We start from the raw sequence: 27,976 nt of genomic DNA, 5'->3' as shown, positions 1-27,976 counted from the left end.
GCGCGGCGGCGGCCCTGCCCCGGCCCTACAGGGCGAGCCGGGAGGCAGAGGTGGGCCCTGCTGCGGGCGGGCCGCGGGCCCCGCGCACCGGAGGATCGGCCTCGCGGCGGCAGACGCGCCCCCGGCGAGGGCCGAGGCAGCCCGCCACCGCCTCCCGACAAGGCCTTCTGACGTCACGAGGCGCGGTCGGAGGCGGGACGTCGCCGGGCCTACATTGCCCGGCAGGCCGTGCGGCCCGCTGGAAGTGACGTCCGGCCGTATCCGGGGAGGGCGCGGAGGCGGTGGTGGCGGTGCGTGGTCCCTTGCCGTGCTGCGGTGGGTCGCGGGCGGGCGGCCGGGCCGGGGGCGGGAGCTCGGGAGGCGGTGGCGGTCCCAGTCCCGGTCTCCCCTGCCGCAGCTGAGGCGCTTCTCTCCCCGCAGGTGCGGCCATGGCGGACTCCACGCAGAATGGGCCCATGCAAGGCGGGGCCGGCGGCGGAGCCGTGGTAAGGAGCCCCCGGCCGTGGCGGGGCGGAGCAGGCCGCGGCGCCGGCCCCGGCCCCGCTCTTGGCGGGGCGGGCGTGGGGGTCCTGGGCCGGCCACGGTGCTTCTCCGTGGGCGCGGGTGCCCCTTGTGCTGCGGGGAGGGTCCTGCTGGAGCCGCAGTATGGCCGACTGCTCGCCCGGGTACGGGCAGGGGGAAGCGGCTCTTTCGCTTTCCGATGGAAAACGTTCTGTCGCTGCGCCGCCGCTCTCGAAAATGCCCCAGTCAGAAGTAATTCCGTGTGGCAGCAACTACGCGTCTGTAGTTGTATCGCGCAAGCGAGGCAGTAGGTGATGATACGAAAGACGCTTGCAGGTTGGTTAGGTTAATTTCTGGTTGCTTTCATAAAAAGGCTCTGGGGACATAGAGGAAAAGAGTGTGGTCTTCAAAAGCTGGTTCAAACTCGGAAGAAAAACGTTGAGCTCTTTCAGGTGAAAGAAAACTGATGTTTTAACTGTTAGCCACCTAGTAGCCAAAAGTATGCTGTGTTTCACTAGAGCCGTTCTGGTACGGGGACTGTATCAGGAGTGGAGAGGGCTGTGGTTAAGGAGAGCTCAACAACAGGAGAAGTGCTAGATTACTGTTAAAAGCTTTTTTGAGACCAAGAATGTGTAGGCCAAAACGATGCTGCTTTCCTTATGATGTAGTTACACTAACTTTTCCTGAGCCTTACTTTTTCTCCCCTTGGTAAGAATTGTGGAGATTCAGCCCCAGGTGTGTGGAGTGTATTCTGAAAGGAACCTTGAAGCAATAGATGCAAAAGTCAATCGGGTCTAAAGACCTTGCATGATAACATTTTTGAAGCTGGCTGTTTAGTGAGGTTGTTCTGTATAGAAGTACCACCTCCACAGAAGATCTTACCACTATATTTGGTTATAGTGTACAAAAGAGCCTTTTGGTTCTGAGGAAGCCTAGCTATTTTTGATCTGGTTAGTAACGTCATACGAGTCAAGTGTCACAGAACAAAGAGGTGCTCTTCACTTCGAGCTGTAATTTGCTTCTATTCAAGGTTGGGGAAGGACTTGCAATTTAATATGGAAGGGAAGAATGTTCATTGTATGCAAATATTAAGATACCAACTTCTGTGGGGGCTGGGTTTTTTCTTTTCTTCTTCTAATGTAGCAATTTCTGATGGCTAACAAGTTGGATACAGCAATGTGGATTTCCCGCTTGTTCACAGTTTACTGCTCAGCTTTATTTGTCCTGCCTCTTCTAGGGTATGTATTGTAATATTGTAAAATAGCATTAAAAAGTTACAAAATAACTGTGCTCCCTTTTCTTAGTGTTGTTTTTCATGTAAGGGTAAAATTCTATTATTCAGCTTACTTGGATGCTTTTTATCAGAACAGTTTACAGATTTTAGGTTGGTTTAAAACACTTTCAGATGTGTTTGGAAAATGTGTTGAGCTACTGTAAAGTAGTGGCAAAAGCATGTTTTTATGTGTAGCTATGGAGTAATATATTGAATTGTTTTACCTTTGGCACCTGTGGTAAGTCAGTGTTACCAGTTTTCGAGTTGTATTTTAGTAGTAGTGCTTATGTATGGTAATAGAAATGCTTTGGGTATTGTGCAATTGTGATGCAATTCTCAAGGGTGGAAGACTTCTGAGCAGGAGCTTGGTTCATATGGTAACATCTCCTCTGATGATTTGCAGGTTGCATGAAGCAGCAAGCTTTTATCAGCGTGCCTTGCTGGCAAATGCTCTTACTAGTGCCCTCCGACTACACCAAAGGCTACCACACTTTCAGCTTAGCAGGGTGTTTCTGGCCCAGGCTTTGCTGGAGGACAGCTGCCACTACCTGTTGTACTCTCTTATCTTTGTGAATTCCTACCCTGTTACAAGTATCCTTTACTTGTGTCATCCTGGTAATGTTGTTAAATATCTTAAAAACTTGATTCTTTTCATCACCTGATGAATGATTTGAAAAACTACTTCAAGCTAGAATATGTTTGCTATTCATAAAACATGCTTTATGTAAAATAGGAGAGGCTTATGTTGATTGATCCATATTCAGGTTAATCACCTCTATAAGTAGTACACTGCAGTCTCTGGCAACTTAGATTTTCTTTTCCTGAGACTTAAGTTCGGTGGATTTTATGACCCAGCCTCAAGTGATACTTTGAGAAGTTGGTAACTTTCATTTATTACCAGTACAGGGTTTATATAGGACTCCTCACTGTAAGCAATATTCAGTAGTAGCTTTTTCAGAGAAGTTATTAAACAGATAAAGTCTGCAAAAAAGGCTTACTCCTGTGGCTTGTCAAAGGTGACTGAAGAACTGACTTGACTTTGTGCATATGCTTAATGTCCTACTCTTAAAATGTCCTTGGCAGAGGAATGTCTACATTCTTGCTCTCTAAAATCTGAATGGCTGGCATGTTCCTTGATAAAGAAATGCATTTTGTAGCATCTCTTAATAAAAAATATTATGACTACATGTGTTTGATAGATTTTTAAGTAGTAATCTTGTGTGTCTTTCATGCAGAAACAATGCATTTCAGTAGAAACTTACTGGTGTGTAATAGCATATGTTGTACTTTGCATACCTGCATACATACACATTTTGAAGTCAATAAAAATGCATAGCGAAGAGGTGTAAGAAGCCAAGGGAAGAACTATAAATATGGATGTTAGACATATATGTGTCTTAACCCAGTATAGGCCATTCCAGCCAACTTCTTGCAAAAAGCCATTTAGCTATGACTTGTGTGTTAGCATAACATCACGGGGAAATGAAGCACTTGTGCAGCCTATAATTTTCCTTATCGCTTGCTTCAGTGAGTATTTTTCCTGTTCTGCTGTTCTCTTTGCTTCATGCTGCCACATATACAAAGAAGGTTCTTGATGTAAGTATGATATGATGTATGATACCATTAATACTGTTGGTATTCTTGGGGGTTATAAACATGTTTGAGTTGCAGCTATGGTTTCCTTTAGCTAGACTAGAGGAGTTAGAGTGAAATTGTAGTATGGAATCTCAGCACAGAGAATCTGAGAAGTCTTTTTTTAGGTTGCTCCCTGCCACCCCACCGCCCCCTTCTGTTATGACTCAATGATATGTTGGAGTTGACACTAATTACTTTTCTTGAAATGCTATTCTTTGAAGGAAGCAAAAGCTGTGTAGCAGTTAAGTTGAAACTTAAGACATGTCTTTTCAAGCTAAACTGTAGCCTGTGAAATTTAATGTTCTATGTCAGTAGTAAAATAACAAACTGCAGGGTGAGGCTAGCAGGCAAAATACTTGCCAGTTGGACAATGGTCAATGAACTGCCTTGTGCAGCTTAATATAACTCCAAACTTTGGTGTTCCTAACTGGGCTATCTTGCAACCATAGGCCCCTTCCGTCCTGGTGGACAGAATAAGGCTCATGGCCATCTTGTTGCAGTTGAACCTAAAATGGGTGGGTAAGGGAATTGAAATGCCTCATGTTTTTAATTGAACGCTATGTAATTACGGAGTTCCAAGCTTCTGCTAGTTTTCTTTGGGATACTAATCTCCATACCTTCAAAGGATCTAATCTTAAAATGCTGAAATGAGTTGTAAATGATAATTGTTAGTATTTTGATTTCTTTGTGCTAGAGAAGATAGGTGTAACTTGTATGTTTTCTGGCAATCTTTTTTTCTTTAAAGGCACGAAGTTCAAACAGTCTGCCCTTTCTGAGAAATCTTTTGGAGAAACTGAATGCTAATCAACAGAATATTCTAAAATTCATTGCTTGCAATGAAATTTTCCTGATGCCAGCTACAGTTTTTATGCTCTTCAGGTAAGAATTACCACAACTATTTTCATAATTAGAAACTTTCTACATAGGATTACTTTTTTGCAGGCAGAGTTCTCTGCTGGTCACAGATCTCCATTTGTATGGTTCTGGATGACCAAGGCTTGAACTTAGAGTTAAATTTATTTGATTCCTAGACTTCTCAAGTTGGTGCATCATGAAATCAAAAAGCATTCACTCTGATATAACTAAGCACCAAAACTCCCTTCCCTTTCATAGCATAGGTCACATTGTTGGGTCAAATTAAAGTTTTTCAGGCCTGTAAATTTTCTCCTACACCGTTCAGTAAGTTGAATTTTGGTCAGTGTAATAGAATATTAAGATCTTCAGCTTCACTGAAAGTGAACTCTTATTTTTGACTATTAGATTCCAGAAATTTAAGTGGCATGAAATTTCATTGTGCTAAAACTGTGGAAGCAGGAGTAGGTTATGTCCTCTACTGTGTTACTTCTGACCAGTGACCCTTGTTTCTTTTTTTTTTTTTATTTTTTATTCTATTTGGCTTTGCCTACTGTGCAGGCTGTTGAATTCATTTTGGGGATCTTGAGCCTATGCATGTTAGAATCCTACTGAAGTCATATAGGCATAATGACCTGCCAGTCACTGAAGTTTGGGTCATTTCCTTTTAATATTTGGAGGAGGAATAACACCCTTTGTTCTATATAAGTCGTAGCACAGTGAGAGCATTTGTCTTGAGTGCTCTCGCAGGCAGCAGAAGGGAGGCTTTATCTTCTTGGAAGTTGGTAGAATGCTTAATTTGTCTTTATCTTTTGATATGTCAGCTGGAACACTTCAATGCTTCAGCCCTGAAGGATTCCATTTCGTTTTAAGGCCACTTACCAACTGACAGATACACTCTGTATCCAGTATCTGAAACTTTCAAGTGCTTTAAACTTCTCTTTAGGATAACTTTTTTTCTCTCTCTATGGAGAATTTAGTATGTGAAGTGTCACTACTTGGTATGTCATCTGGTAGATACTGAAGCTTCTAAAAGATCATATACCAAATTTTAAAATTGTATAATGGTTAAATGCAGCTATTGTGAGAATTTGTTCTTTAAACTGTTTTAGAATATTAAATTGCTTGTAAATACTGCACAGGAGCAAGATTTCCTCTTTTTCCCTTTCTGTAGCTTACTTTCCTTTTCACCTTATTTTTTTTCTTCTGGGTAAAGATAACTGCTCGTACTTGAAGGAGCTCTAGTTACTGGAACTGTCATGTTCAGCTTCAAACAGAGCTTTTTAATATTGTGTTATATGAAGAAGCTCCAGTCATTAAAATTAAACTCATGGTATTTCTGTGCTTTGCTATGTATGGTTTGTATGCTACCCTTTCGCTGTTTTACAGCACTGTGATGTGAAACAGCAGCTTTGTAAAGTATCAAAACCTAATTTCAGTGTAACTGAAATAGTTGGATGTCAGCTTGGCATTAATATCTCAATACAGCTATAATAGTCTCAGTGTGTTCTGAGAAGTTTTGCAAAAGATATTAGAAGTATGGTCCAGATGGTCAAAGTGCTACAATTGGAGCTGAAGAAGCTTGCTGTAACTGGACTACTTATGTCAGCCAATTTCTGTGCTTGACCAGCAAGCTTCTTCTTAATCCTGAACAGGTGTCCACCATCACTTCTGTGATTCTTTGCCCACCACCAGAAATGAGGCATATAAAAAACTTCATAAATATAGAATCAATACAAGAACAACACTTTAACTGCTTCATTGAGCAGTTTTGTTTTATAATGTAAGTTTCTGCTTTTGTAAGTGTATGGTTATGTACTCTTTCTTGTCAGATCTAGATTATCTGAACCAATGTGACCCCAGTCTAGGTTTTTTTTGAGCCTAAGTAGTTTGCTTGCTTTTATTGAGAAAAGTCTTGATTTTTTTTTTTTTGTCATTATTAAGCTCTACTTCTCTATTTTCTTACAGTGGGCAAGGGAGTCTGCTCCAGCCATTCATTTACTATAGATTTCTTACATTACGCTATTCCTCTCGGCGAAATCCATACTGTCGGTAAGCACTAAATTGATTTTCAAAGTTCATGTCTGACTGCATAGTGTTTAGGCATTCATAAATTTTTCATTCTAAAATGAATGTATAACTCATAATACTGAATCTGCAAATGGTAATTACAGAATGTGGAATACACCTGGATGCTAAAAAACCCCAAACCAGCTGATTTAAGATTACATTATTTCATGTAACTGAACTTTTCTGAAATGTACCATCATCCTTGAATGGGAGCTTTCAGAACATGCTTGTGTAATTAAAATTGGGAAAAGAAAGTCTTTTAATTGTTCTGTAACCATTTGCCAGAAAGATGTCCTTATTTTTAGATTCCAGGCCTATCTGAGGCTAAGTCTATACATGAACAGGCACTTACGAACTTGTGTAATGTTGACAGAAATAAAATCTGTGGATCTTAAACATGTTCATTACCTCCTTCAGTTAAATTCATAAGTCAGGTTAATTATAATTGAAGTAGAGCCTTATTGATTTTTTGTTTGAAAGTTAGTCAAGCCAATGCCATTGCTTTAAACTTTGAAAACATAAATATTTCCATGAGGACTTGCTCAGGTCAGTGTTTTCTCAGAACTTTTCTTATGACAAGCGTTGTATAGCATAAGATTTTGTGAACATACTTTCCAGTCTGATCGCTACTCAATTAGAAAATGGTTTGCTAAATTACTGAGGATGTGGCTTTGGCTGCCATGGCATGCAAAGATAGGTCTGAGAATCGTAAACTTAATCATGTCCTATTCCCTACTATTTTGTTTAGTTTCTGTGTTTGTTTTTAACAACAACAACAATCTATGAAGGTGCTTTTCTACTTTCATATCTAAAAATAATTTAAGTCGTGCAATACTAAAACTCAGTTTCAGTAGAACTAGTTTATCCAAGATGGTCTGCTGACATTTATGTAGTTTTAAGGGGTGGTGTGGGTTTTATTTCTCATGTCTGTCTTCTCATAGTTGCTTCTACAGTGCAGGGTTCTTGCATTCTGACATGAAAGAGTGCAAACACACAATTACCTCCCAAGTCCTTACACTATTTCTGATAAAGCATTACTCTTCCTTTTTTTTTTATAGTGTGGGGTTTTTTTTCTTGGAAGTGGAATTTTTCTGCTGTCTTTATATCTGTCCTCAGCTGAAAGCTGCTGAACTAAAGTTAATTAAAATGTTGATGTTTAAAGGATGAGAGTTCTGAAGCTCTTGCAAGATACTGCAACACTGAGTTGATCTAAAGAACTTGTTAAGTAGAGTGTGTGGGGGGTGTTGAGAAAAGAAGTGAATGAAAAAGATTTAGATGATATTTACTTCTGATAAGTGCTGTAGGATTTTAAAACTCTCTTTAAATCTGATTTTTCAGGACTCTCTTCACCGAGCTGAGGATTGTTGTTGAACACTTAATAATGAAGCCCTCATGCCCTGTTTTTGTAAGAAGACTATGCCTCAGCAGCATTTCCTTTATAAGCAGATTGGCACCAACTGTTGCATAGCCAAATTTCAGGCACTTGTGTTTTGTGAACATTATGAGCAGCTGGCACTTCTGCTGATGACTATAAATTCCTGGTTTTACACTGATCTCACTCCAGGCTGTATAAAAATGTGTATATGCTTTTCTTGGAGATAATATGAAATTTAGCATATCAAAAGCAAGTCATGGAAACTTAAAATTACTGTGCTGTATTGCTAATTGGTGGAAAAAAAAGTAGCTGCATCCTGTCCAAAACATGCCCGGTCATACAGAATTGGTTTTTTAGGAATCGAGGACTGTTTGAGGTTGATTAAAACTTTAAGAAGTCTGTGCTCAGTAGGTTTATGTTAGTTGGAACTATAGCTACTGTAGGATGTCTCTAGTGGATAGCAATTGGAACACATACCTATGCAGTACACTTTGGACAGTATTCTCCTGCTTACTAAATGTATCTGTAGAACCATTTTGTCTAATTTACTATACTCAATGTAAAACTATGGCCCACTTAGATTTTAATCCCTTTTGTTAAATTCAATCAAGCTGACATAGTTAACACCTTTTCTCAAGGAGAGGCTATTTTTATTAATACTATTTAAAAAGAACTCTTCCAAGTTTCTACCTTGTGACATAGTCTTACATCATGTTGTTGGAAGAAATCTCAAGACTCTGATCGTGGAAAACTCTGTGCAGTTGTCTTGTCGTAACAAGATGTTTTACCAAGCCAAATTGCTGACCTGTAGGCTTTTCAGACAAAGATGCAATGCTTAAACTTTTAACCACCTCTTAAGTGAACTAATCAATGTAAACGAAGTAACTTTTGTAGAATCATTGCAGATTTGTTCTTGTGTCCACATAAATGTGAGACTGCAGTAATTCAAGCATGTCAGCTTTCTAGAAAATTAATCTGTAGCTAGCTCTATATAAATTCTTATTCTGGTTTCTGAGACTCTCATTGTGATGGGAAATTTGCATAAAGGATTGCACCTGTTTAGGCAGCTTCTGAAACAAATGGGTGTAGGATTTTTTGGCATAAATCCTTCTGACGGATCTGAAGCTAGTGTCATGACTACAGAAGTGAATATTGAATTGAGTGCTGATTATGCATTTACCCAGCAGCTGAAAGGTAGGTTGTGGAAAAAGAATATTATCTGTCTGAAGACAACTTCTTTCCGTAAATTCAGGGCAAACTATTTGCGTAATCTTCTGTGGTTAATGTTAGTATTCTAATTGCATAAAATTAAATGAGTTTCATTGGCCTTTTGTAAACTTCTGTAGCATTGTACTTAAGACTTCTCTGACCAAGGAAGAATAGTTATGTGAAACACTTTTGAAAACAGTCTTGAAGCAAAGTATTTTCCTGTAACTATTGAGTTATCTTGTCTGTGATGTGGATATCATTCAGACTTGCCAGTTGTATTAGTTTGTTAGATCAGAGCCATGTATTTATAAACTTCATTCATTTTTTGCTCAACCTCTTGGTACTTATGACCAATTGGTAATTCAGTATGATATTCTTTGACTACTAGTCTTGCTCTCTGAACATGATTAGCTATTTATAGAACACTTCCACACTGCAGAAGCAACTGCATGCAGTAATGCTGTACAGCTGCTAAAGACTTGCAATGAGATTCACTATATGTATATCCTGTAATTTGAGGATTTTATAAAAACTAAAATTTCTACTGCAATAAAAGGAGTGTTAAATGTAATTTGCTAGGCTCTTCAAGCTTATTTTCTCTCTAACAGAACATACTGATGCTTGAACCTGGAAGTTGAGCAGAATGCTGTCCTGTGTGTATGTGTGCATGTTCTTATATCCCACTGCTGCTTGTGAATTGGGACATAATGTCTTGTGCATTTCTAAATTGTTTGTTAGGTAATCTTTGCTTTCTAAAGTGCAAAAATTTATGACCCTTTCCTTCAAAATTTAACCCAAGAATAAGCACTGCAACAACAGTTATCTAATCAGAGGAGAAATCTAGACCTACTTACAACCTGTTCAATTCTTCAGCACTATTCTAGACCCTCTTTTGTGTTACATGGTGTATTTTTCGAGTGGTGATATCAGATTCTGTTCAGCTCTTTGCACCACTGTGATTTAATATTTAATTTGGCCATCTAAATTCGTCTTGCATACTGGGAGTAGAAGGCAAATAAATACTTGCGTAATTACTGTAAGCAAAATAACATTACTTCTGAGAAAATTTTTGTGGCCTAAGACTGCTGTTATGGGTGCAGTCTACTGTTCCTTTAATTGTATGCTGTTACTAAATTAGAGACAAGTCTACATTGGATCTGATGTATTGCAACTGTAACTGAAGGATGCTGTCTTGAGATCCAACTCTGTGAATGGATGAGGAAGATCAAAAGGAGTGAGATGTCAATAAGTAGGGAGTTGGAAGATAGTGCCATGAAGTAAAGCTTTTATGTTGATACTGAATTTCTTGTTAACTCCTTCTATTAAGTCTTAAAAACAGATCAAGAGGAGGAAGATGTTTCATAAACGGGATTTGATTTGATTTGGCTAGTAGTATATTCTTGGCTTTGCAAGGAGTTGCTTGACAAACGAAGCCTGGATTTTACTTGTGGCCTGGTAAAACTTAACCTCTCTGATGTGCCAAGAAAACATGGAACAATGGGGTAAGGATAACTTTGAAGGCAAATAAATAAGGCAACTAACCTGCACTCTGCATCAACTTTTTTTTTTTACTGCAGCCTTTAGGTTGCCTCAGTGATAACACCGAGTTTCCTCAATGCTGGCAAAAACATTTTGTCCTTGTGCCTGCTTTCTTACCACAGTTTGTGACTGTTTCTATACTAACAAACACATGAAATGCTGGTTGTGTCCCGATAGCCTGAGATTTTTCTGGTGAAAATAACCGTATGTTCATGCTGCTGCACTGTCAACAGCTAGTGGTGATGCAGAGGCTGTAACAGAAGTCTGTGGTGGTAGAGAAGTTTTGCAGCTGACCATAAAACACCTGCCAACCCCAAATGTGAAGCAGAAGAGTCTTTGTCCTGCTGAAAGGTTGTCTACCTAATGTGGTAATTGTTTCCACTGGTATACATCAGTGGTGATTGTTTTCATCATCTTAGCTTTCATAAGTTGAAGTGCTGTTGCACAGATTCTGTGGGTAGACCTACCCCTTGCTGTCCACAAGCTTGCTGTAGAAGTGATGCTCCGGTGTAAGACTGGTCTGTTCTCACCTGTAGATAAATAAAGTGTCAGGACCCACTGGGTCTGTTGGAGTAGCTAATGCCAGTTGAGGTTTCTTACACACACAGTAACACTAATGCATCCATCCTTTCCTTTATTGTCTTTAACTTTATACTTTTATTGTCATTTTTGTCCTGTCAGTTTTATGTTTTGCTCTCTTCTCTGATGGATGTTCAAGGGGAGCAATATCTGTCAATATTTTAAGTTACATGTTTTAAGGATTTTTTTAATATATTATAATTATGAGCCACTATTCCAACAGTTTTTGAGCTGCTAACTATATATGTGATAGTACTGTTCCAAACAAATAACATAGCTCGTGATTTTGTACAGTCTGTGTTGGGCCTTTTTATCATTAGGCACTGGTATTGCAACATTTGCGGTGCAGATCCCTTTTTAATTAAGGAAGTACAGTTCCTGCCCATTTTACAGACAGGAACTGAGGCATGGAGGGAAAGACCACTTGCCTGAGGTGATGTAAGAGCTCTGGCAGAGCAGGAAATAGAAAAGAGTTGGACAAACATCCAGGGGAACTGTGATTTGTTTCTACACCACATATGACTTCTTGGTCCTGTTTCCAAAATGATACTTACTGCTGCTTACACAGTTTCAAAAAGTACTGTACCTTATGGTGCTCAGAGTAAGGGTAGCGAAGACCATTGAGCTAGAACAGCATGTTCTTTTAAACAGTGTCAAAAATTGATTCTCATTTGCAAGAGCTAGGTATAGCCCCTGGTATTGTCATCTTTCTGGTGAGGAAAAATAATGCAATAGACTAAGATTGCAAGCACTTACCCTACTAACATCTAGCATGTGTGCTGATCTGTTGTAATTGTCTATAATTTTTAATTGCTGCAGTGCAAGTATTTGTGGTTAAACTATATATACTGAAAGTGGTTAGTTTATCTTTGTACTGTAACTTTTATTGTGTTACAATTCTCTTAAAATCATAGGAAGAGTCAGACCTTGCTGTTTTAAATTGCCTTTTAAGGATAGACCCTTAAGCAATCCTTTATATCAAAGATGCATTATCAGTATGGATAATGTAATTGAATTTAATCTTAAATATGGATTCAAAAATATCTTTTTCATAAAATGCCAGCATTACTTACTAATTTTTCTGCAGAAGCTAGCTCTGTGCTATTAGCAGATATTGTGCAGGTAAGGGAGTTTCATTGCTTAGTTCTGTGCCATCCAGATGGTACAAACTTCTAAAATGAATTGAAAAATTCATCTTTTGCTTGTATTCAAGGACTGAGGCACAAAATGCTAATGTAAGGGCTCAGAGGGGAAATACAGTTCTCCTGCATATTTGAGAAAATGTGAAGCCCTTTCAAGAAAATCTAATAAACATAATAATCACAGGCTGCTGACACTAAGGAAAAAGCACCTCATTCGCTCTTTCTTTTATGCAGCGATTTACTGGTCCCTACTGATTTTCAAATTGGATCACTGCAGTAAATTATCCATGCTAGTACCTGTGAAAGAAAGCACTGGGATCCATATTTGTTTAGTGCTGTGCTTAAATCAGCAAGAATGATAAATTTGATGGTATGAAATTGGAAATACCAAGGGTTTTTCTCAGTGAACGAGCAAGTATCTCCATTTGTAATTTATTGTGACCCTTTTTCACTGTATGTGCTTTGTATGTCAAATATTTATTTCAAAACAAATTAAATTGTTTTCTGTCTTGATACAGCTATGGTTTTGTTGATGTTCTTGAAATCAAATTGTATAGGTTTTTTCTGAATTTAAAATATTACCAATATTGTGTTGCAAAACAGCACTTGTTCAAATCTCCGAGTTTGAGTTACTGACCAACAGCTTTGCATGTTAAGTGTTCTAGCTGTGTGTAGGGTGTTACGTTTTTTTTGTCTTGGTTTTTTGTGTGTTTAGATGTAGTGAGCTACTTTGGTTTCTCATTTGCTTTTTCTAGAGAAAAAGGAAGATTAAGTGGTATATCAAAACCAAGAAAAGCTCATCCCTGTCTTAAGTCATTGGAGCGATACCTGCTTTACACCTGGCATAGATAACACCAAGTCCTGTGAAAAAATTTACCTATGTGCTCAGTTTACTACCATATTTTCAGTGCAGGTATTAATAAAGTTGACTGTACACATGTGTTTTGGCAAGAGTCCTGTCCCTTTAATCTTAAAATAGGTTACTTTGTGACTATGATTATGTCCCACTGCCTTAGTAAATGCCACTGCTGAACTGAAAAGGAGTCATAGGTAGCACTTGATTATTTGGAATTTATATCAGTATAATAATAATAATTTGTTCTGCAACTAGTAAGCAAAATTATAAACCAGTGTTAATAATGTGACCCTACGTTACCCTCTTCTTGTGGGCTAGGCCTAGCTCATTTGTGATGGCATGTTAAATAGCTGACTTCTCTTTAACCCCAGTTCCAACCAGATAGGCTTTATTCTACTACAGCTGGCTACCACTATACAGCTGCAGTTTTGTTGAAGCAGTAGTGTGGATTGCTTTCTGAGGAGCCATGAAAGACTTGGTTCTTAAAGCAATGGTTAATTTGAGTTCATCTTCCTGTATCCCAGTTTCCATGTGCCTGACCAGGATACCTTGCTTGCAAGGCGAGTGAAGTGTTGCAGCAGTCCAGACTCCTGCCTGGGGTGAGGAAACTGGTTTCCTTAAGAGCAAGTGCAGATCATGGTATTTTCATTTGCTCTGTGTATTCCTATGAATGTTCATTCATGCACTTTTGCCAATGTGAAGAGCTAGAGTGTGTTGGATGAAGACGGTGCATCAGTTGGTTGAGATATTTCACAGGAAAATTAAGCTGAAAATGAGGAATGGTAAAAGTGCAGGGCTAGATTACCTGCAAAGGTTAAAGCAATGTCAACTATAGTTTTCACAAAGGTAGAAATCTAATAGAAGGAAGAAGAATGGGGAGAAAAATAATGAGAATGCAGAATAGTTTAGCTCCGTGACAAAAAGAGGTATGGAAATCCTACTGGGTGCTCTGTTGCTTTCACAAACCCCAATTCACCATTCATGGTTTCATGCCATCAGTATCCTCTGGACAGTACTTAAGTTTTCTAGCTGTAAATTATTTCCAACTTAGTCTCTATTAAAATACTATTGGAATAGCATGTTTGGATGCTGCCACATTGCACAAGAGCTGACAGGCTGATCTTGGTTTACTTAAAATGGAGAACAGCTGCAATGGAATTGTGTTCTTGTCCATTATGTTTGAAGCTCCTGTAGTGGAAAAGTAGAGAAATAAATACGATGGTCTATATTGCTCTTGGCTTTTTTTTTTTTAAGCTTTTCTCTTTCCATGTTGCTTTGCTACATTTTTACATTGGCAGTCTAGGGGAAGATATAAGTGCAACTGCATGGGGTTTTGTCCTGATATATGTTTGCTTCTGTGTGCGAAGACACATACAGAACATATTTGTACCTTAGCATTTTCAATTTTTTGTATTTATTTTTTTAATCTAGAAAATCTGACCAAACAGTATTTTGAGATGACAGATGTTTGCCTATTACAATCCCTTTCAACATATTCTGCTATAGCAGCTTCTGTTAGGTTCTGACTAAAGCGCAACAAAAACCATTGTGAATCCTTTTAGTGATAAAGTTTAAATCATAGCTGTTATTAGCAAGTTTTTTTGTAATGGTAGATGGAAATCTGAAGTTGACTTTCTGAATTCTCATGTGTCCACTGGCATTTTATCAATTGTATAACTGTAATACAGAGAAATACTGAAACCTTAGAAACTACAGTTAGAGCATGAAGCATTGGTTCAGCGTGTGTTTGAGCATCCAGTGGTTCTATTCACATTTTTAATTCTCTCAAATTTTTTAACATCTCTGGGGCAGAGGTAAGCAAGACATTTGGTTGCATCAATGTTTGTACTGTGGTTGATGGTCTTTATGCATACTTCAAGCAGCAGATAAATGACTAAATAAAAGGTAATATATTTTGAGGGGTTTTTGCCATTGGATATGTTAATACACTTTGCTCTTTATGATTAAAAAGCCTCTTTCTGCCCTCTGCCAGCCTTCTCTCTTTGCAGAGTGTTACATTTATAAGGAAGATAGCTTGTAAATAAAGATTCTTGCACTGCATAGGTGCTTCTAATATACTGCCTTTATACACTTCAAAAGTACTAGTCAAGCTTATTTCACATTCTTGTAATAATTTTTTTTTTCTTACAAGCAAAAGAATCAAGCTGCTTTTAAGCCGGTCCTTGCTTTGTTTATGCAAGAGATTGTAGGACAGGTGGAGTGGCAGGAGACTAGACCTGATGATGCAGGAAGCTTCCTCCAATCCTGTGTTCCTATGCATGTCTGCAAATTACTGTAGAGAATAGTAGTTGTTTCACTATGTTATGTATTATGTACCTAATATTGTGTTTAAGAATTTTAAACTAGCTTTCTGCTTTAGGATGAAGATAAGTGCTGCTAACTGTAACAGTTCTTCTTCCTTACTCAAAGGCTGGAAAGCTTGTTTGACAATGTGATATGGTCATTTGAAATGAAATGGAATTATTCTTCCATGTGCTAAACTTATTCCAAACCACTGACCTCTAGTGGCTGGTTTGCAACCATGAAGCAAAACATTTTAGTAATTTAATGTGCTCCTCATGTGTCTCTTGGCTACCAGAGAGTCTTTTTCCCTTTACATTTCTTGGGAGAATAATGTCTCTTCACGATTTATTGTACTTTGGCTTTGCAAGTATCTGACTTGTGCATTAGAAAGGAGATCAAAAGAAACCCAGATTTATGGTTAAGGTTTCTTTAAAGTGGTAACTACTCACAAGCCCAAATATTTGTTGTTGTTCTTGCGAAGCTAAAGACCCTATGATCTGTGAGAGCATCCCATAATAAAGATTTTAAAATGTTTATTGTCAAATCCTTGCAGCCATAAAGCGTGGCAATTATATTAGCAGAATCCTGATTCCTTTTTGCTTAGGATGTTGCTACTTTACAATTGAAGTCTTTCCTACATGTGTAGGATTATTGATCCAGGAACATTAATACTTTCATCTTTTTCCTGCATGACCATGAAGCACACATTTCTGAATGTATGCTGTATGAATCTTTCCCTTTTCCCTAGCTTGATTGTAGCTGCGCATGTCCCAGTATAACTCTCATTGATTTTTGTTGAGATAGGCAAGCGACTCTCCAGTGGGAGAGCAAGTTCTTTAAAAATGGAATGCTTCCCTTTAGGAAAACAGAGTATTGGGTAGCTAAAAGGAGTGCCTGCATTAACATGTTAAATCAGAGCCATACTGGGTTTTTTTAAGCGAATCCCGATTGTTCTGATTTACTGTGAAACCAAACTGGAAGGTCTGCTCTAGGCTCACTCCTAATGGGCTCCAGTCTCTGTCAGGGATGCAGGGCCTGACCGGTGTGGGGGCTGCACTACTGCCAAGTTGTCCTGTGTGTACCGCGTGCACGTGGTGATGGAGGGCTTCGAAACCACGGAGACAACGTGTAGTGTCCTCGGGTCTTTTGAGCACTAAATAAAGGGCCAAATGATCTCTGCCTCTGTGTCTGCTGTCAACCTCTAGCTCTCAAAGTGTATCCCATCTTTCTCCTATCCTGATATTCCTTCCTTTCTTTACCTGCCCTATCTCCTGTTGTTGTCTGCTCTTGTGAAACCCTTTCTCTCTTCTGGAATTCCCTCCCTCTGCTTTATGGTACTCGTACTTCAACCAGTTCTGCACGACTGATGTCAGTGTAGCCTCCCAGAAGACCTGGCATGCGTCACCTGGGTTCCTGAGGAAAGGCTGGGGTTGCCAGCCTGTGCCATGAGGGGACTGCGAGCGGCTCCAGCCGCAGCAGGAGGTCACTAGCTGCCTGGCTGCTGCTGGGGGCGAAAGGGCTGGTTGAACGCTGCTGCCTGCAGTTCAAGAAACTGAAGATGACTCTGCTGGTGTTCGGGTGAATGAACTGCATGTGAATAATGGGAAACGCTTATCCACGTGCTGGAAATGAAAGGTATTTACTTCCAGTCTATGTTGATCTTTGGCCTAGCGACCATGAAATAAGTTTACAGACCTGTGTGACTCAGTGGTGTTATGCAGACTTCTGTAGACTCACCATTTTGTGCTTCATAAGAGTCATTCCCCTCATGTACCTGCCTGCCATGAAATATTTTCTCTTTTTCTGTTAATTTAAATATTTTACCTGAAAAACTTAAAGGCCATTTGGGATCACTGGACACTTCATGTATTCATACTTTTTTTTTTTTGGAGCTCTCAGTATGTATTTGCTTGGTGTTAATATATGTGTAGGATCATAAAAGGTACAAAATCAAAACAGTCTTTCCCTTTTAAAAACCTTGCTATGCTGTATGGAAGACACACGAAGCAGGATGTTAAGGGAATCCCAAAGAGTAATTTAAACTACATTAAGTCATTACCTCAGCTCTTGCTGCTGATCTGGGGACATTGTAAGTCTCCTCCACTGTATGAACTTGAAATCTTTAATGAATTTCAGATTTAAAAATATTCAAATTGGCTTTGTACTACATCCTTTTTCATTGTCCCGGTTTCAGCTGGGATAGAGTAAATTTTCTTCCTAGTAGCTGGTATAGTGCTGTGTTTTGGATTTAGGATGAGAAGAATATTGATAACACACTGATGTTTTCAGTTGTTGCTCAGTAGTGTTCAGACTAAGTCAAGGATTTCTCAGCTTCTCATGCCCAGCCAGCAAGAAGGCTGGAGGGGCACAAGAAACTGGGAGGGGACACAGCCAGGGCAGCTGACCCAAACTGACCAAAGGAATGTTCCATACCATGTGATGTCATGCCCAGTATATAAACTGGGGGGAGTTGGCTGGGGGGGGGGAGTGCGCAGATTGCTGCTCGAGGACTAACTGGGCATCAGTTGGTAACTGGTGAGCAATTGCATTGTGCATCACTTTTTTTTGTATATTCCAATTCTATTTAATAAAATTATTGTCATTTTATTATTTTTATTATTTTATTTTTTGTCTTATTAAAGTGTCTATCTCATGAGTTTTACTTTTTTCCGATTCTTTTCCCCATCCCACTGAGGGGAGGGGGGGGGAGTGAGCAAGCAGCTGCGTGGTGCTTAGTTGCTGGCTGGGGTTAAACCACAACTGTCCTTTTTGGCACCCAACGTGGAGCCCAGTGGGTTGAGATAATGATAAATCTGACTGGAATGCTTTACAACAAATTTATTGTAAACATTCATTGTATTAGTTCAATAGTTGCTGGTCACAATGTTGATTTATTTGTTCTCAAAGTCAGTGTGCTTGTTCTTAAAGTTGCATTATGTAATACCTTAGCGTATACGCTCCCTGTTGTGCCATTTATCACCTGTGGGAACTGGGCTAATGTTATTGTGTTGTACTTTGTAACGCTGGTTTATGATACAATGGAATCGCTGGTTGTGAAACTAACTAATTTGGTATTTGTACTCAGCATTGCCGTCATCTCGGTACCTCGGGAGCCTGTCAACCAATCTGTCAGAAACTATTAATAATTACACCTTTTACCTTTTCTCCTCGGAGAGCCAATTCAAGGCGGGGAGACACATCTCTCCACCTTCCCCTTCTCCTCCAGGCAAATTACAGTAGCTCTTGAGAATTTTGAAAATCCTTGGGATGTTCAAATGAGCATGTTCCTATTGCTATGTCTCCTGAATGTGTTCCAGATATTGTATAAGGCTAAACAACTATTTAAGAATATAACCCAGAGATCTGCCCTGAGGCTGGATAATCACAGGTGGCATGGCATGTGGGAGAATGTGGGCAGGTATCTAGAGAACTTGCCACCAATGGTTTGCAACTTCACTCCTGAACAACTACAGAACCCTGATGAAGTGACAAAGTACTTGAAAGGAAAATGCTGTGGCTATTCTGAAAAGGCACAACTTACTGCTCTGTGCTGGGCCCTGGCCAGTATCTACCAAACACTGCTCGATATTATGCAGCACCCTCGGGGGCAAGGGAGGGAAAACAGAGTGACAGGCACTGCAGCTACTCCAACCCTGCTGATAGGCATTGCAGCTGAACCAGAGAACCAACCTGTGCCAGTATCAGGTGCCCCTATACAGAAGAAGAAATATACAAAAAAACTAGTTTGCTTAGTGAGGGATGAAGATGAACCAGGGTCATCACAAGAACAGGAGGAAGAGGCAGAACCAGAGGTAATCACCTGATCCCTATCCCTGAGCAAGCTGTGGGATATGCAAAAGGATTTCAGCTATTATCCAGGTCAGCACATTGTTACCTGGCTGCTCTGATGCTGGGACAATGGGGCTAGTAGCCTGGAATTAGAAGGTAGGGAAGCCAAGCAGCGGAATCCCTTTTTAGGGAAGGGAGGCTTTGACAAGGTGATCAGAAAAGGGGCACAAGCCCTTGCCTCCTGAGGCGACTCCTGTCAAGCGTGAAGGGAAGGTTTCAAGGAAGATGTTACATGTCAACCAGGCAAGTGGACCACTATGGAGAAAGGTCTCCAGTACATCAGGGAATTAGCCATGCTAGCCATGATTTGTTATGACCTGGATGACGCAGAGTTACCCAGAGATCCAGATGAAGTCCAATGCATGACCCATGTGACAGAAGTTTGTATGGAGCACACCATCATCGTATGACAACCCATTGGCAGTACTGACCTGGAAGGATGAAGAGGCACTGATGGTGGATGAAATGGCTTGCCAACTCTGGCAATACGAAGAAAACTTCTCTTCCTCCCTATGAGCCTGTGTCTCGGCTGTGGAAAAACTGTCCAAAAAATCAGAAAAACTGATCAAACTGATTGAAAAGTCCTACTCCCCACTTGTACGGACCAGTATCTCAGCTATTAGGAGCAAGTGTTCCTCTGCTCAAGAGAGAGAGTATAGAAGGTACACACCATGGGGTGCCCTGTGGTTTTACCTGTGTGATCACGGAGAGGACATGAGGAAGTGGGATGGAAAACCTACCTTGACCCTAGATGCATGGGTACATGAGAGGAAAAACAAACACAAAAGGGGATTCTCCCAGGAAAAATGCTGCTCCAGTTTCCAGACAGAGTAGAAGGGCTGATCTTCTGATCCTCTTGAAGGGACTTCTAAGTAATTTTTACAAGAAGTGAGTAATGAATTCGCTGACCAGGATTAGAGGGCCCTGCCTTCAGCCAGGGGTAGGAAAGGGGCAACCAAGTTTATTGGACTGTCTGGATTTGCTGGCCCGGCACCTTAGACCCACAGGAGTATAAGGCTGTGATGGACATCGGTGCACAGTGTACTCTAATGTCATCAAGTTATAAAGGGGCAGAGCCCACCTGTATTTCTGGAGTGACAGGGGCATCTCAACAGCTAACTGTATTGGAAGCTGAAGTAAGCCTAACTGGGAATGAGTGGCAGAAACACCCCATTGTGACTGGCCCAGAGGCTCTGTGCATCTTTGGCATAGACTATCTCAGGAGGGGGTACTTTAAGGACCCGAAAGGGTATTGCTGGGCTTTCAGTATAGCTGCCTTGGAGATGGAGGAAATTAAACAGCTGTCTACCCTGCCTGCTCTCTCTGAGGACCCTTCTGCATGGGGTTGTTGAGGGTTAAAGAACAACAACTGCCAGTCGCTACCACAATGGTGCACTGGCGGCGATATTGCACCAAGAGTCCCTGGTTCCCATCCATAAGATGATTTGTCAACTGGAGAGCCAAGGGGTGATCAGCAAAACTCGGTCACCCTTTAACAGCCCCATATGGCTAGTGCAAAAGTTTAATGGAGAGTGGAGACTAACAGCAGCCTATCGTGGCCTGAATGAAGTCATGCTGCTGCTGAGTGCGGCCGTGCCGGACAGGCTGGAACTTCAGTATGCACTGGAGTCAAAGGCAGCCAAGTGGAACAACACAATTAATATTGCTAATGTGTTTTTCTCAATCCCTTTGGCAGCAGAATGCTGGCCACAGTTTGTTTTCACTTGGAGCGACGTCCAGTACACCTGGAAACGACTGCCCCAGGGGTGGAAACAAAGCCCCACCATTTGCCATGGACTAATCCAGACTGCACTGGAAAAGGGTGAAGCTCTGGAACACCAGTAATACACTGATGACATCATATGGGGCAACACAGCAGAAGAAGTTTTTGAGAAAGGGAAGAAAATGATCCAAATCCTTCTGAAAGCCAGTTTTGCTATAAAACGAAGTAAGGTTAAGGGACTTGCACAGGGGATCCAGTTTTTAGGAATAAAATGGCAAGATGGATGTTGTCAGATCCCAATGGATGTGATCAACAAAATAGCAGCTAGGTGTCCACTGACTAGTAAAAAGGAAACACAAGCTTTCTTAGGTGTTGTGGGCTCTTGGAGAATGCATGTTCCAAACTACAGTCTGATTGTAAGCCCTGTCTATCAAGTGACCTGGAAGAAGAACGATTTTAAATGGGGCCCTGAGCAACAACAAGCCTTTGAACAAATTAAACAGGAGATTGTTCACGCAGTAGCCCTTGGGCCAGTCCAGGCAGGACAAGATGTTAAAAATGTGCTCTATACTGCAGCTGGGGAGAATGGCCCTACCTGGAGTCTCTGGCAGAGAGCACCTGGGGAGACCTGAGGCCAGCCCCTAGGGTTTTGGGGTCAGGGATATCGGGGATCCAAGGCTGCTATACTCCAGTTTTGGCAGCACATGAAGGAGTTTGAGCTGCCTCAGAAGTGGTTGGTACTGAAGCACAGCTCCTCTTAGCACCCCGACTGCTGGTGCTGGGCTGGATGTTCAAAGGGAGGGTCTCCTCTACACATCACGCGACTGATGCTACGTGGAGTAAGTGGGTTACGCTGATCACACAACGAGCTCGAACAGGAAACCCCAGTCACCCAGGAATTGTGGAAGTGATCGTGGACTGGCCAGAAGGCAACGTATTGCTAGAGGAGGAGGTGATGTGTGCTGAAAAGGCCCCACTGTATAATAAAATGCCAGAAAATGAGAGGCAACCTCTATCTCCTAGTGAGAGGTTCAGATGGTACAGAAGCCCCTACACAAGCATGACATATAAAAATAATAAATTTTTTTATCAGGTTGGTCAGAGTTTAGCAACTTGAATGTGAATGAGTTTTTTTGTTTTTTTTTTTTTGAACTGCCTTGATTTCATGAAATACGGGCTTAAAATAACTATTGAATAACCATTATTCAAAATTAAACCTTAGGATGCAATTCCAACTATATTGAATGAAAATGTTGCCACTTAGTGAGAAACAAGATCTCACAGCCTATTCACCACGGCTATATATAGTAGTCTTTGCCACAGGCAAAAAGTAATTTAATTTAGTTTGGATGTGCTGAAATACATAAACATTTCCCTATTATTTAGGGTGTTTCTCCATTCATTGCTAGTGATAAGTACTGGTTGTGATGCTCATAAATAAGGATTTGAGATTTTTGTCTTAGGATGCTGCAGCTACATACCATGAACATGGTAGTTCATTATCAATTGTTTTATGTACTTGGCTATCGCGTACCGAATAGGCTGCTACTGATGTTCTTTTGCTTGTTGTTTGTCTCCTTCCTCAGGTTTCAGTAATAGAAAGATTCGTGCAGAGCCCTTGATCAGGTGAATATTGGTTGACTGCCACACTGGTAGTATCTATTAATGTCTATGGTATTTCAGCTTTATTATTTTCCTTCCTGTTTCATATTTACAACAACAAAACTAGATAAGGCAAATTCAATTATTTAGCTGGATAAAAGTATATGAAATAGTTTAGTAATTCCATTTGGGTTTGGATAGGAAATGATAAATCTAAAGAAAAATACTTGTAGAAGTAACATAACAGCACCTTTTCTAGAGTATAGCAGAGAGTCTTCAGGAATTACAAATGTTTCAAGAATTTCTGCTTATATTCTTTCAAATATCTTTATGCAGGGAAAAGAAAGGATACTCTGTTAACCTCACGTTTCTTCTTTTTTTTTTTTACTGTTAGGCTCTTGCCAAAATTACAAGCAGCCAGCAAAACATACATCAGCTGCATGCTAGACTCCAACTAAAATTGGTGAATCGACTCCACCTTTGGTACTTTATAACTTGCAGTGAATTTAGTATTTAACTCCATTGCTCTACATCTGTTACTTAATGATACAGCATCTGTTGCAATACTCCTGATTCACCTGGTATGGCTGTGATTGGACTATTGGGAAGATGGGTGTTAATTATTTTATGCAAGTATTTTACTTCAATCTGCCTCCATTGGGCTTCTACGAAAACTCGTATTGGCAATGCTAATGACTAGCTGGCTGGTAAAGAAGTTATGTGCCAGCAAAGCTTGTTCAAAATCTAATTGGGTATGTTAAAGACAGGCACCATAATAATTCTCCTCAGTGATCAAATGCTTTGTGGATTTTCAGGTACATTAATTATCCAGATTCCCTGCCAAGCTAACTTCTGGTGAGCTCCCACGTTCCTCATAGCGTGCAAATGAAGGCAAGGAAGCCAGAGACAGTTTGTCAGAGTCACGTAAACTAATATCAAAGCTATACTGGAAAAACATTGCCAATTTTTTTTTTTTTAATTAAAAAAAAGCGTGTAAACTGATGCCAGTGGGCCTAATGGCATGCATGGTCCTGCGCCAGACTGTAGGTGAGAAGAGCAGAAGGCGGTGTCGCAGCAGGGCTGGGATGGGTACCAGACATCACAACCCTCTGACAGCAGCATCACCTGCAGGGCATTCTCTCTCTGCAGAAAGAAACAGGCTTTTAATTAATTTTTTTTTTTTACCAGCACTGATCTGGGAAGCACATTTTAGGGAAGACCTAATGGTAGGGAAGAGCATTATCACAAAATCTCGCAAGCAGCTTTAGCTTGTGTGTTTTAATATTGTTACTACCGGTAAAACCGTGTCTCTTTACATGTTTTTATCTGTGCTAACACGTTTAGCGTACATGCCCATGCTGCACACGCACGTATCTACTGCCTCTTTATTACGAGCAGGAAATTAGCCGTTCCTGCGCAGGAGGCGCTCCCAACGCGTCCTTCGGGCGGATGCAGCCTCGCTGCAGGCGAGGCGGGGGCGCAGTCAGGGCCGAGCCGGTTTTAAGCGCCAGGCCGGCGCGGGGCCTGCCCGTCCCTCCCCCGGGCCCGGGAAGGCCTCGCCCGCCGCGGGCGCGGAGCTGAGGCGAGGCGAGGCGAGGCGGGGCGGGGCGGGGCGGGGCGGCTGGGCCGCTCCGCGCAGGCGCAGCGGGAGGGGGGGGTGAGTCAGCGGCGGCCGCTGGGCGTCGCGCCCGCCCGGCGGCCCCGAGGTCCCTCCGCACATCCGGGTGCCGAGGCCCCGCCCACCGCCGGCCTCCCGGCTGCCGCCGCCGCCGCCGCCGCCGCGCCGGGCCTCTCCGATGCGAATCGCCGCCCGCTCGCCGGCCGCTGCCGTGCGGCGGGGAGCGGCCGGGCTCCGCGCGCGGTCGCCGCCATGATGCCGGCCCTGGCCGCCCAGCGGCGGGGCTGCCGTGGCCTCTACCGCCTGTACTTGCGGTGCCAGGCGGCGCCGCTCCCCCGCGCCTGTCACGGTGAGTCCCTCAGGGCCCGGCCCGCCGGCGGGCTGCTGGGACCCCCCCCCCCGCCTCCGCGGGCCGGGCCGGCGGACCCCGGTGGAGCCTCGCAGAGAGCTGTAACGACGGTGCAGTCGAGCTGCGAGCTCGCGTGGGGGAAAGCGAGTGCCAGCGCTCGCAGGCGGCGGGTGGCAGCCGGCCGCGGGCGCCAGCAGGGGCGGGAAGGGATTCCTCTGGAGGCCGTGACGCTGCCCCCGGCTGCGGGGCGTCTCCGGGCCGGGGGCTGCCGTCCGAGTATCGGCCCGAAAAGGAAGGGGAACGCTCGAGCCGTTCAGTGCCTCGGTAGGCGAGGCGTGTGCGGACGTGCGTAATGCCTTGTCGCGGGTGTTTTCGCACGCCCTTCGTGGGCCCGCTGCCCTGTCAGCCCCGCTCTTACGTAAGACTGATAACGTCACGCCCGTGTCGGGGTTGAAGTTTGCAGTAACTCTGTGAAGCGAAGCGCGGCCTCGCAGGATTTGTGTGGGTCTGAGGAGCGAGCCCTGGCTTTTCCTTTAGGCCACAGGTCCCGTGAGATTTAAATTCTGACCGGCTTTTTCCCCCTTCATGTCATCACTTATGGTTGAATTGCAGCAAATACCCTTTCTCTTTAATGGTTTCTTTTGTGCGTATGGAACAGTAGGAAAAACGTCCTCTAAACATGCTGATCAAGTTTCCCTTTTTCAGCTGCTCCGGTATCACCAAAGCTTAGGAAACAACAGTGCTCCTCTTGTGCCATATGTTTATTGTAGTGTTTTATGAGTCGTAATCAGTAAGTTGACTGAGCTGCGTTCAGTTGATTTTTCTGGGCTTTTGTCACATTAGCAACAACTAATAGTTAGTAAGAGCTTATCTGACTTTTTTTGGTGAAACTGGTCTTCTGTAAGGTTCGGTTCGCTACATGCACAGGTGCAGATGCTTCGGTACTGTAGAGGACTAAAATAAAAGCAAAGCTGTTCAGACTCTTATGGAATACACAGTCTTATAAAATATTTTCATTTTGTGAGAGGTGCGTTATTCATACATGATTAGTCATACTTTGTATGATTTGATTTACCAGCACTGCTTAATTATTTTTTTTAAATTTATTTATTCTTTTAATGAGTGCTTTCCAAAACAGCCAGTTTGCATGTTGCGTTTCTGGTTGGAGGAGTTATATACCCTCTCTACAGAAGTGTTTATGCTGCCTAAAAGAAACTAGTTGCTAATACAGGTTGGCCTGTACTTCGTACAACTCTACTTTTGTCTAGTTTTTGAAATTGAAGATTGCCTACCCAGGGTGATTTCTCAGTGGGCTTTTTACATACTTATCTTGTAATTTGTCTGTGGTAAATGTTGCAAAAATTTAAGATTCTTCTGTATAAAATGTTTTACACAGCAACATGTGCTTTTCTGTGTAATTTCTGGAGCAACTTGCTCTTAATGCATAATGCACACAGTTCAAATTTTCTTAATTGGTAGGCTGTGGTTTCTACAGAGTATACACAGAGTGAAATGAAATGGCAACACTGCCTAATAGTTCTGTAGTGGTCTGTATTTGTTCTTTTATCAGTACTTGTTTTTTAAAGATTTTGAGGCGGTATGACTAGAACAGGACTTAATGTGTCAGTAAGTCAATCTTATCAAATAGCTTTGTTTTTTGTTTTGTTTTTGGTTTTTTTTACCACGTTAAGATCATCTAGAGGTCTTTGGAAAAAGTGCATACCGGATTGTACGGGGAAAAAACCCTAATGTTAGAATAAAGTTTAAAAGTGGATGTTTGAAGGGAGGCAGTGAAAGCATGCTGTGTACTCCCATTTTGTAATTCCTAAACATGGGTAAAATAAGCATAAAGCAGTACTTAAAAGCTCACTTTCCATAACTTATGCTGGTATAGCTGGACCGCTTTCCCTTCTTTTTCCTTCCAAAATGGTTGCCTGAAATATCTTTTTTTTTTCCTTCCCCTGTTAGGATGGCAAGGTTCAATGAAAAGTGGGAGTCTGTCTTATATTCTGTCATGCAATCGTCTGCCTGTGCAGTTGATGAGTCAAGTGAGAGTTTATACCTCCAATGGTCAGAAAAAAGATCTTGGATCAGAAGATACAAATGGATCAACGCCTGAAGAAACCCTGCATAAAGTTGGAACAGGTAGTACTAAGCTAAAATAAAGAGTATTTATATAAATGTGATAACTTTGTATTTAACAATTGATAACTTTTTTTTGTCCCAATTATGTGCTATTACGGTTGCAGAATTCTTGGTATTTTTTGCTTGTAGGCATCAATATATAAATTTCAAATGCATAAGTAGGGATGGATGCTGAAATTTATTTCTTTGTCATTCCAGTATTTAAAGGATTGAAGTTTAGAGTAATCAAATTTGAAGTGGTGATAATAAAATGTGGATGTCAGAAGGGATTGGGTGACTTAAGGGATAAGAAATGGAACGTATTACTTGTCTTTAACCACTTTGCTTGCTTACTTGGATTCTTTTTGTAGTATTGTAGGTTTGTTGTGTGAAATGAACTAGTGATAAAGATTGAATGAGTGTGAATACTGAGCACTGTGACTTTTCCAGGTCAGGCTATAGATGACTGGTAAAGAAGGTCGAGCTGTTTCACCTGCTAGAGCGTTCTAATCTGACTGGTGCCAGAACTGCAGCATTCGCATTGAACGCTTGATACAATGGACATAACCTGACCCTCCTTGCTGTTCAATTTGATTCAGTCCTGTGCTAGTTAGGTGCTTGTGAAATTCACAACTGTCTTGTCCTTGCTCCGTTGTAGCGTCCTCTATTTTTTCTGCTTATTAAGTGTAGGACTGCACAGACATATGTTTGGAAGACTACCGTGCTTAAGAGGTAACAAATGCATTTTAAAATGCTCTTCCTGTGTGCGTTTGTCTGAAACTTAAGTGGTCTACTAAAGAAAATGTCTTTCTCTTAATTGTCAGGTTAGCAGGTATTTGTTCGTTCTTTAGTAACTTTTAAATTCCTGAGGCTTATAGCAGTCTTTAAAAGCTGGTACTATGGCCAGCTAAGAGTATTACTTTTCTGATGTTTTGAAGTACAAAAGTGGATCTTAAATGTTGTTCTGAGTGTAACGATTAGATATTGTTTCTTAAGTCTGTGATTGGATTTTAGAAGAGGATAATACTTAAGACCATTTATGTTTCTAGGAAAGTCTTAAGGTGAAGATGGTTGCTAGAGGGTAAGATTCTTGCAGAAGAATGTGTGCTTGAATACGGTGAAAGACTGTAGAGCCAGTTTTAGTTGTTGGTGTTTTCTGGGTTCTTAATGTGCAGTTACTGGTGTTAAACAACAGACATGTGAAAACAGTCTAGTACTACTGCTTTCATGATTGCCTTAAGTTTATATAATTGTTGACTGTTATCAGAAGGGGTGTTTCTGCCTTCTCCTACCCCTGTCTGATTATTCCCTCTCTGGTGCTGGCATTAATTATGTTTAGGCCTGTTTTGTCAAAAAACTAATTGCTTGTTTTGCAG

At 41.5% G+C, this 27,976-nt stretch overlaps 2 protein-coding genes and 1 long non-coding RNA gene across 5 annotated transcripts in view; 2 read left to right on the top strand and 1 right to left on the bottom strand.

Annotated features, from left to right (window-relative positions):
* Positions 1 to 222: 222 nt before the first annotated feature.
* Positions 223 to 12,692, top strand: TMEM33 (transmembrane protein 33). Of its 3 annotated transcripts, none has more exons than XM_069791068.1 (8): positions 223 to 315; positions 421 to 485; positions 1,645 to 1,739; positions 2,178 to 2,365; positions 3,303 to 3,370; positions 4,155 to 4,288; positions 6,230 to 6,313; positions 7,670 to 12,692. In XM_069791068.1, exons 2-8 carry the CDS (start codon positions 429 to 431, stop codon positions 7,797 to 7,799), a joined length of 756 nt encoding a protein of 251 aa, XP_069647169.1. In that variant the 5' UTR covers positions 223 to 315; positions 421 to 428; the 3' UTR covers positions 7,800 to 12,692. The 3 variants fall into 3 exon arrangements, with proteins under 3 accessions (XP_069647169.1, XP_069647176.1, XP_069647159.1); XM_069791075.1 differs by having other exon boundaries at positions 243 to 284; XM_069791058.1 differs by lacking the exon at positions 223 to 315 and having other exon boundaries at positions 322 to 485.
* A 9,892-nt stretch (positions 12,693 to 22,584) lies between these two features.
* Positions 22,585 to 24,273, bottom strand: LOC138686727 (uncharacterized). Its single transcript, XR_011326053.1, has 2 exons — positions 23,859 to 24,273; positions 22,585 to 23,648 (listed from the first exon to the last, which is right to left on the bottom strand). It is a non-coding gene; the product is annotated as an uncharacterized lncRNA (long non-coding RNA).
* SLC30A9 (solute carrier family 30 member 9) overlaps positions 24,241 to 27,976 on the top strand; it is a 42,553-nt gene continuing 38,817 nt past the window's right edge. Inside the window, exons 1-2 of the mRNA XM_069791037.1 lie at positions 24,241 to 24,476; positions 26,445 to 26,621. Coding sequence (XP_069647138.1) covers positions 24,380 to 24,476; positions 26,445 to 26,621 — 274 coding nt within the window. The 5' untranslated portion in view covers positions 24,241 to 24,379. The remainder of the gene's footprint in view (positions 24,477 to 26,444; positions 26,622 to 27,976) is intronic.

The sequence above is a fragment of the Haliaeetus albicilla genome, chromosome 1, assembly GCF_947461875.1.
Source record: "Haliaeetus albicilla chromosome 1, bHalAlb1.1, whole genome shotgun sequence".
NCBI classification, from domain to species: Eukaryota; Metazoa; Chordata; class Aves; order Accipitriformes; family Accipitridae; genus Haliaeetus; species Haliaeetus albicilla.
Note: the sequence above shows the minus strand (reverse complement) of the source record. Positions and strands in the feature narration are given on the sequence as shown.

Coding starts and splice junctions, on each gene's coding strand:
- TMEM33 (XM_069791068.1), top strand. CDS start 429: ATGGCGGACTCCACGCAGAATGGGCCCATGCAAGGCGGGGCCGGCGGC. Junction 486..1,644: donor GGGCCGGCGGCGGAGCCGTG/GTAAGGAGCCCC, acceptor CTTCTAATGTAG/CAATTTCTGATGGCTAACAA. Junction 1,740..2,177: donor TTTGTCCTGCCTCTTCTAGG/GTATGTATTGTA, acceptor GATGATTTGCAG/GTTGCATGAAGCAGCAAGCT.